The 9,314-nt window shown below is 36.7% G+C and overlaps 1 protein-coding gene across 6 annotated transcripts; it reads left to right on the top strand.

Annotated features, from left to right (window-relative positions):
- The first annotated feature begins 1,400 nt into the window (after positions 1 to 1,400).
- Positions 1,401 to 8,781, top strand: LOC132154711 (cerebellin-1-like). 6 transcript variants are annotated; one of them, XM_059563364.1, is made up of 8 exons: positions 1,401 to 1,905; positions 2,423 to 2,518; positions 2,690 to 2,926; positions 3,322 to 3,344; positions 3,474 to 3,619; positions 3,843 to 4,114; positions 4,606 to 5,880; positions 6,532 to 7,135. In XM_059563364.1, exons 1-7 carry the CDS (start codon positions 1,417 to 1,419, stop codon positions 4,876 to 4,878), a joined length of 1,536 nt encoding a protein of 511 aa, XP_059419347.1. In that variant the 5' UTR covers positions 1,401 to 1,416; the 3' UTR covers positions 4,879 to 5,880; positions 6,532 to 7,135. The 6 variants fall into 6 exon arrangements, with proteins under 6 accessions (XP_059419347.1, XP_059419346.1, XP_059419348.1 ...); XM_059563363.1 differs by having other exon boundaries at positions 6,901 to 7,135; XM_059563365.1 differs by lacking the exons at positions 3,322 to 3,344; positions 4,606 to 5,880; positions 6,532 to 7,135 and having other exon boundaries at positions 3,843 to 3,975.
- The last annotated feature ends 533 nt before the right edge of the window (positions 8,782 to 9,314 follow it).

Raw genomic sequence — 9,314 nt, forward strand, 5'->3', positions numbered from 1 at the left:
TTTAAGAAAAATGCTTAACTTGGAGTAACAAAATAAAAAGACCATGGATGTCACTTTTCTTGTGTTTTGTAACCATAACATCTAATCAAAATACTTTATTATATCTTGATTTATTGATTTATTCTACATAGCAATCAGTGTCATTTAAACAGATACCAGATTCAATTTTATTTGCTTTTGTTTCTTCTCCTCACTCACCTCATATTCCTTTTGTAAATAACAGGTCATGTGATGGCTTAGAATGTTGATAGGTCAGTCAGTCCAAGAAGACACTGCAGGATAAGCCAGACACACACACACACACACACACACACACGTACCTTTGGGTTGTGCTTCTGTATAAAATCATCCTCCTCTGTCTTTCACACAAGGCTGCAGGACTTAAAAGGTAAGCCTTTGTAGTTTAATAGGTGGTTATGCATCATAATGCCAACCATGTAGCTGTAGTAACTGAATGACAATTATTCAGATCAAGAAGCCACTGAGAAGCTGATCTCTTGATTCCGCAGTTGCCTGGGTCAGTTATTGTTTGCAGGGAAAACTTTAGAGCCAGTTATAACAAATTAAAGTGTGTCATTTCCATGCGATCAGTGATGCCAAACAGAATTGCAAAAATATTGATAGATTTCAAGCCGTTTCCCAAATGCTTCTCTTGTCTGCCATTGTTAATCAAACAAATAGTCTTATCCCAAACTCATGGCAACGTAACTGTGGTGGGCTTGTCAGATACTCCAACAAACTGCTAATTCTAATAGTGCCGCAGTGTTTACACTTTTTGGAAGAAATGGCATACAAAAGGCTGTATAGTTGTCAGCATGTTAACTTAAAAAAAACAAAATAATAATAAACACTTTTTATTCACATTTTATATAATAACTTAATGACTTTAATAGGGACTCATGGGATATTACCTCATTTATCCAGTAGTCAAATGGAACAGCTTTCTAAAAATAGTTGATTAGGAGAGAGATTAACTAAACAGTAAGGCTTAGTTTGAGCCAAATAGGTCTGTATTAATCTGTGCAGCATTTGACTTCCCATGAGTTACCAATCACAGTAAGAGTACACTTTTTTTGTTTTATTTTGTGTCATGCATATTTTATGCACTGGTAGTAAATGGCTAAATTATTTAGAAGCTCTCAGATAAATGTCTTATACATAATAAAAAAATTAATTTAATTTTGGTGCAGACATCAACAATCTTGTATAAAAATATTCAAAAATATTTAATTTCAAATATAAAAAATACATAGTATCAGTATCATCCCAAACCTATGCTATTGGTTGAATCGATGTAGCTGTGTTGGGCTGGTTGGGATAATCGAACTCCATTGTTTGGGTAAATACTGAAAATATTTTAATATATCACAAAAATTAATTGTTTGCATGCTTAAAATAAATTTGCAGCTACCTACTATGGGCTCCATGGAAGAAGAGCACACATGTCCCATGTGTCGTGACCTGATTGGTCGAGCTCACCCCTTTCCCTGCGGCCACAGCCTTTGCCTGACCTGTGCCCAAGAGTCCTGGAGCCAGAGTGCCGGCTGTGGCAAGCGAAGATTTGTATGCCCACAATGCCTGGAGGAGCAGGGAGTCGTGGTGTGTGACTGCTGTCCAGAAAACAAGGATGATGAGGCCCAAGCTGCAGTGAAGACCTGCCTGCGATGTGAGATCTCTCTGTGTGAGCAGCATCTGCAGCCACACCTGCTGCGTCCTGCTTATAGCACTCACCTGTTGGTGGAGCCATTGATGGACGAATCCCACCGCAGGTGCCCTACCCATTGGGAGATATTCCGGTATTACTGCATGGATGATAGGGAATATGTCTGCCCCGACTGCATTGTGGAAGGGCGACATGCTCAACACCAGGTCAAAGGGGTGAGAAAAGTGGAGGAGGAATACAAAGTAAGTCATTAGATCTATTAAACTGTTGTTTAAGAAAAGTTCCTGTTGTGGGATTTAATTATAGTCCAGGACTGTTCACACTGAACTTTAGACCAGTTTATTGTCTTTTTTTAAATCATGCTTTTTAACCCAGAGTAAAGCAGTGTTTCAGAGGCCATTCACACAGAATGTTTTGAAAAATGTAATGTTGTCTGTGGGGTGCATGTTTAGAACTCTAATGGAAAAGTTGCACAGTGGAATGCAAAAACTGTAAACGTCTGTGTGAATGGCCACTCACTCTTGTGCTTTTCAATTTTGAAAGGGAGCTGGCACCACTTCTAACCCTGGGTTAAAAGGTGCTCCTTTTCATGGTGCTAAGAAGAAACAGTCCTTTACCAACAAACAACCAATCATAAACTATATGCTTTATGTCATAAAATATGATTGCCTTATTAAATATTCATGGACTTTATACTGTTATAAAAACTCTGTAAACCCAGGGTTCAAATTTAAAAAGCTCTTCTCTAATATGTTATAGATCAAATTACAGAGACTGTTTGAGAAAGCAGAAGAGAAAGTAAAGCAAGGTGAAATGATGCTTCAAGAACATCAACAAGCTTGTCGGAGCATAATAGTATGTTTAAGCCTCTTTGGTATTTCATATTCAATTAAACTATAATACTCCTAACCTGAAATATAAGGACTACAGGTTTTCATGTACGCAACATGCATGCATTAAATATTCTGTGTGTGTGTGTGTGTGTGTGTGTGTGTGTGTGTGCATGCGTGCATGCATGTATTTCAGGAGGACTCCTCTGTGAGTGATGTCTCTCAGGTTTTACAGATGGGCTCAGCCCTGCAGGCTCAGGTGGGCCGACTAGTGTCAGCTGTGATAAACATAACGGAACAGGAGAGACAGCAGGCCATGGAGAGGGTGAAGGAAGACTGCAGCAGGGTGAAAAAAGATCTGAACCAAATCGAGAGCATCCACCACTTCCTCGGCTCCCTGCTGGACGAGAGCGATCCCTTCCTGCTAATCTGGGTATGAGGACGTACTTTAATATTTTCCTGATTAAATGCATATCAAGCGTCATTTACCATATGCTGTTAACAAAATTATGATATTTTATTATTTAGTATTTTATATGCTTATTAATATGTTATATTTAAAGAATTCATGTTCTATAAATACATTCAATTAAACTCTTATCTAGTATGTTTACTTAATAATGTCTACTGTAATACAGTAAAAGCATGTTTTGTGTAAATTTGATTTGATATGAGAGTTGTTGCAACATTATAATGTTAATGGCCATATTAGCTTTTTAAATGCATCCACAAGGTTTTAGTATTGAATAAGTACAAAACATGGATCTTTACAGAAGTCCGGTAGATTAAAATAGATTAAAATGACTTAAACTTGATAACATTTCACAGGCATTCCAGACAGAGGATTCACAGTAAGTCTTTAGTTAAACTGTGATTGTTTTAGTGAGTGTCATAGAAATATCTTGTGATTTGTGAGTGCATGTTAGTTTGCATATGAACAAGAATGTCATTTTTACTGTATTAGTTACTCTGCCTTGCAGGATGATGGCAGATCTCAACTCACCTCTGTTCACACCACTTCAGCCCAGCATGGATAAGAAACGTGTCTTAGAGAATGTGGAAAATAAATATAGAGAATTCATAGCTGAGACCCTGCGCTGCCTAATTGAACTCAAGAGAGATCTCTGTATGTATTATCATTCATACATTACACAATGGGCACTGACCCTAGGAACATTAAGGTTTTTAAGTGATATTATTCTTACTATTGATTCTCAGCTAACCTAAGTGTGATGCTAATCAATATTTTATAACACTTTCCTGAATACTGTTTTTTAGGCAGAGTTGCCTTGTTTAATAGTGACATCTAGTGGCTAGATTTCCTATCGCTGTTTCTCTTTGTTATTTAGTAAGCAGTCCGTTAACCTTGGACAAAAACTCAGCCCATCCTCTCTTAAATATTTCTGAAGACCTACGGACAGTGACGAGGGTCAAAACCCGCTTGCCTGTCCCTGAGCATCCTGACCGCTTTGACCACTGGTCTCAGGTGGTCTCCTGTCAGATATTTTCTTCAGGAACCCATTACTGGGAGCTGGAGGTGGAGGGTTTCTGGGATATAGCAGTGACCTACCACAGCATTGGGAGAAAATCAAAAGAGGGCACAGCCTTTGGCTGCAACAAGGTACATTGTAAACTTTTTAATGTTAAATATAATGACCAAATTCTTAAAATATAAATGCACTCATATATTTTCATGCATTAAGACCCAAAAATAGAATATTACTGTGTAAAATATAATCAGAATATTTTTACATTTCTATTAAAAAGACGTGTTTGTGTCAATAGAATAAAAAGTGATTAATCTAATGATTTTTGTATTTAGATTTATTTAGAAAGCAGATTTCAATAATCATCAAATTGAATCCGTTTTAATAGTAAATATTAGTAGTAGTACTAGTCATAATAGTATTTAATTATTCCAAAGTAACATAATTTTTTTATTTGTTTATTTTTACACAATGTTTCTCTGAACTTTTCTCAAAAAACTGATCTTAAATTATATAAAACCTGAATTTGTTTATTATTCTAGTCATAACATGTCAGAGGCCTAGCCTGTTATATTTTTGAATTCATTATGTCCTGAGCATTATGATTTTCTGTTATCTTACTCAGATATCCTGGAGCCTGACACAGCAGCATGACAGGAAACTTGCTGCCTGGCATAACCGAAAGAAAACCCACCTCTCCGCAAAAATGTCTGGCAACCATTTGGCAGTCACTCTGGACTATGGTTCTGGCTCAATCGCCTTTTCTGAAGTAGGATCTTCATCCACTCTGCTCCCTCTGTACAATTTCAGTACCAGGTTCACCCAGCCCATCTGCCTAGGATTTGGCCTCTACAAACCAGAGCTGAACAGCAAGGTCACCATCCTCAAGAAAATATAACTACATCTACAGAAACAAGAAACCGACACTGCTGTCGAAACTTTTATTTCATAAAGAGTTACATGTTTGTTTAGGGATATGTAATGCTCTGGGTGAAAAAGCTGAATTTATTTTTCAAGAATGAACAAATATTCAAATTAACTGTCTATGGTCAGTGTACTTTTTATTATTATTTGGAGCATTTGAATTTTAGATTATAATTTTCTTTTGTAATCAGTGTCATAACTTTATCACAAGGTTTTTCATCTGAATGTTTTAACTGTAAGGGGAACTGAGATCCAATGCATCTTTCTCCATCGATGGATATTCAAAATGAGCAAAATATAAATCTCAAATATTTATCTTTAGTATGATACTTTGCCAGTGCCCAGTTTATTTTTGTAGGATATTAAATGCATAAAAGTGCAATTGACAATGCATTTAAAAAATTTAATATTTTTTCTTGTCAGCAAATATTTTTTCATAGGTTCCAACATCCCTGCCAGCGTTTATAGAACAGACGGCTACATGAAATTTGACAAAATATAACAAAGTTTATTCTTTTTTTATTTATTGGTTTCATTCCTTGAGATGTAAAAAAAAGAAGTACTTTGTTTATATGAGAAATCTGATTTTTTTTTTTTTTTTTTTTACAGATTTTCTTTTATTGTATTATCCTTTGTGCCCTTTAATGCTTGTGTACAATGTGGATCAGTCATGTTTTTGGGACACTGGTTCATGTTATTGTTTCTGTTTTATTCTATATGCTTTCTATACTGACTGTTGGCTATCATTTACAGCTACAGATCCCAGTTTGGCCATGCTGTTTACATCAGAGATTACATGGATTATTAGAGAAAGTGAGAGAGGGAGAGAGAGGTGGAGTGGATGAGAAGGGGAGGATCTTGGGAGACAGGATGAGTAGGAAGATCTGTAAGCTGTCAGATTCAGTTTTTCTCTACAGAAGCTTTAACACTTTGCATCATTACACCTGGGAAACCGAGGGACAGCCCACTAAATCAGGTACTTTTGCTATTTTTTCACACTACAAAAGCTTATGAACTTAATTTTATTTTATGGTACTCCCTAGGTTCATAAAAAGTAATTTCTTATTCGTTTTTTTTTTATCTTGTTTTCCTGTAAAATATCTAAACAAACTTGAAATCCAAAACCTCACTTTATGTTTTAAATTAGATTCATGTTTTAATAAATACAGTCAATTTGCCAATAAGGTAAGAAAATATATAATTAATATGTGTTATTTAAAAAAAAAAAGATTTTAAAATAAAGTCTTTTTATAAGGGAAAAATGCAAAATGCATATTTATTTTCTTTATTTATTAAGTGCTATAAAAATATTTTATATAACTTGAAGCTATTATAAATAATGTGTTAGAATAAGTGAAGTTTTGTTAAGAAAATAAAGATAATGGTTTGTACAAAAAAGGAGTGGACACCATTCAAAGACAGCACTGAGCAGAATTAGTTCTTATTTAAAAGTGCACAGACATTGAGGTTTCAGACCAGAAGCAAAGAAAGTTGACCTTTGTAAATGTCATTGCTTCATAAAGAGTATAACCATGACTTGAATAGTAAATTAATGAGCTGAGCCAATTAAGACCTGATATAGACATACTTCAGTTCAAATTCCGAGATGTACATTCTTGGGTTTCAGGACTTTGCATATTGTTGCCGTTTTAGCGTGCCAAGGCACTGAGGACAGAGAGGAGGTTCAGCCAATAAGCACAAGCACAGGAGAGAGGATAGAGGATCTGTGTAGGGGAGAGAGGTCCTGCATGTTGTGGAACGTCAGGAGGGAAGTGAGAGCGTGTTAAAGACAGATGGTCTCTCAGTGGAGTTGTTCTTTTTTCTCTCTCTTGTTCTCACTCGTTCCTGGATGCTGCTCCCCTCAGCTGAACGGGATCCAAAGTGTTACCTCATGATCTTCATCCTTCACTGCTCCTCTTCCTCCTCCCCCACACAAGCATACCTGTTGGCTTGCAGAGCTCTGTTATCCTCTCTCTCTCTCTCTGTCTCCTTACAGGTTGGCTATGATGATGGATTTTTTTTTCAGGATGATGAGAAACCTCTAAGCGTCCTTGCCTTTTGTTCCCTACAGGCAATTTAACAAGCACAGAAGTAGATCTTCATCAGGAAACTGTGACAGACAGGAGGGTGACAACAAAATAGATAGAGGGAGAGAGGGTAAAAGAGTAGGTGAGGGTGAAAGACAGAGCCAAGGATTTAAAGGTCTAGAACTTTTACAGTAGCTCATAACATCACAGATTTTGTGGATCCTCCACTTATTTCACCTTGGTTTCCAGAAGACGACCTACTTGAGCAAATTGCAGGGAACATTTGCACCTAATTTCATCCGAGATATAATAAGCTATAATAATAAGACAATGCTACCCAGCTCTGGGTTGCCGATGCTGATATTAGCGCCACTTCTGCTAATTGGCCATCAAATGGTCATGGGGCAAAATGAAACGGAGCCCATAGTGCTGGAAGGTAAATGCCTGGTGGTCTGTGACTCCACACCTTCTTCAGAACCAGCAGGTAACGCACTGGGGATGTCCGTGCGTTCAGGTACCGGCCGTGTGGCCTTCTCCGCCACACGGCAAACCAACCATGAGCCCACAGACATGAGCAATCGCACCATGATCATCTATTTTGACCAGGTAAGCAATCTTTCAATATTAAAATACTCGCATGTAGTTTTGCTGTTTAATCGGTCAGTTTTTTTCAGATCTTGGTGAACGTTGGTGGTCATTTTGACCAAGAGAGCAGTATCTTCCTTGCTCCGAGACGAGGGGTTTACAGCTTCAACTTCCATGTGGTAAAGGCATACAACAGGCAAACCATACAGGTACATAGTACATATTGTTTCTTGCACTCTTAAAATACAGGTTCTTTATTGGCAACTGTGTTTCCATGAAGAACTGTAACACCCATGGAACCTTCCAATTGCACAAAAGGTTCTTTATAGTGTTAGAGTTTTAAAATGTTCTTCACAAAATATAGTTGATTTTATGAACTGTTGATTTTAAGAACTGTTCACAAATGTTATTTGGGAAACCAAAAATGTCTCTTCTATGGCATTGCTGTGAAAACGTATATGTGCACCTATTCACAGGTGAGTTTGATGTTGAATGGGTGGCCAATGATCTCAGCCTTTGCTGGAGACCAGGATGTGACGCGTGAAGCAGCCACAAATGCTGGGCTTGTGATCATGGAAAGAGGGGACAAGGCTTATCTCAAGCTAGAAAAGGGCAATCTAATGGGAGGATGGAAGTACTCTACTTTTTCAGGCTTCCTGGTTTTCCCTTTATAAAGATGACCATGTGAAGATCTGGGAGATGCCGCGGAGAGAAGGTGACATGCTCTCTGGGGATTTATTTTACGAAAATGGAATCCACAGAAAACCTTATATTTGATCTTTTTTTTTTATTATTATTTTTTTTTACAGCAGAGCAAGGAAAATTGCAGAAAATTAGGTGTTAAATGTTCTAATGAAATATTATATATATTCTGTTATTTAAGAAAACAATTAAGTATTATAATTAAATATTATTGAGTACCAGGTAAAAAAAAATGTGATTTGAAAATCGCTAAAAAGTCACTCTTTTTTGTAATGTGAATAGTTAAACCGAAAAAAAAAAATGACATTAGGGAAAATACAATGAGGCTTTCCTAATATTATATATTTGAAATTATGTATTTCAGGGTTTTCTTTTCTTTCCTTCTTTTTTTTTTACAAAATTAAATTTCTAAATTCCCTTTTAATTAAAATATAGCTTAACAATTTGATGTGAGGTTTCTGTTTTTAATATGTTTGCCTGCTTATGGAGCTGTATGTGTGTGTGTTATAAAGCTTTGTAAAAATAAATCTCATTAAATGGAAACCCTTGACTAAAAATCAAAATTCCTTCTTGTTCTGTGTGAAATGAAATTCGAATTGTCCTCAACCTGTGTTACTTCTCTGAATGAGGTGTTTTACCTCTAGCAACAGCTGTTTGTAAATATAGCTCTCAGCATTAGAGCTGGCAAGGTTGACAAAGAATCATCACAGATAGCAGCATAGGCATAATGGATAACGGATATGAACTACAGTGACACTGGGCGAGCAAAGGCAGATGGAGTTTTTGGCAGGCAGACTTGTAAGTGTACACTGGACTCCTATGGACCATGCAGGGTGGGCTGTCACAGTAAATAAATTACACTTCATTGGTTTAAAGACACACTTATTCACACGTACAGAACAAGGGAAAAAAAGAGAGAGCAGGAAACAGATAAGGAGAGAGAGAGGAAAAGGAAACCACAAGAAAAGAAAGAATTACAGATGTTAACATTTATTTTTCTAACCGGTCTTTTGATGAAAGACCCCAGCATGCTACTCTAAGAAACTAGGGTGAAAAAATACATCAAAGACTGCTGTTTGTGATGTTTAAAAAGAAT

Source organism: Carassius carassius, chromosome 12 (assembly GCF_963082965.1).
Source record: "Carassius carassius chromosome 12, fCarCar2.1, whole genome shotgun sequence".
Classification (NCBI taxonomy): domain Eukaryota; kingdom Metazoa; phylum Chordata; class Actinopteri; order Cypriniformes; family Cyprinidae; genus Carassius; species Carassius carassius.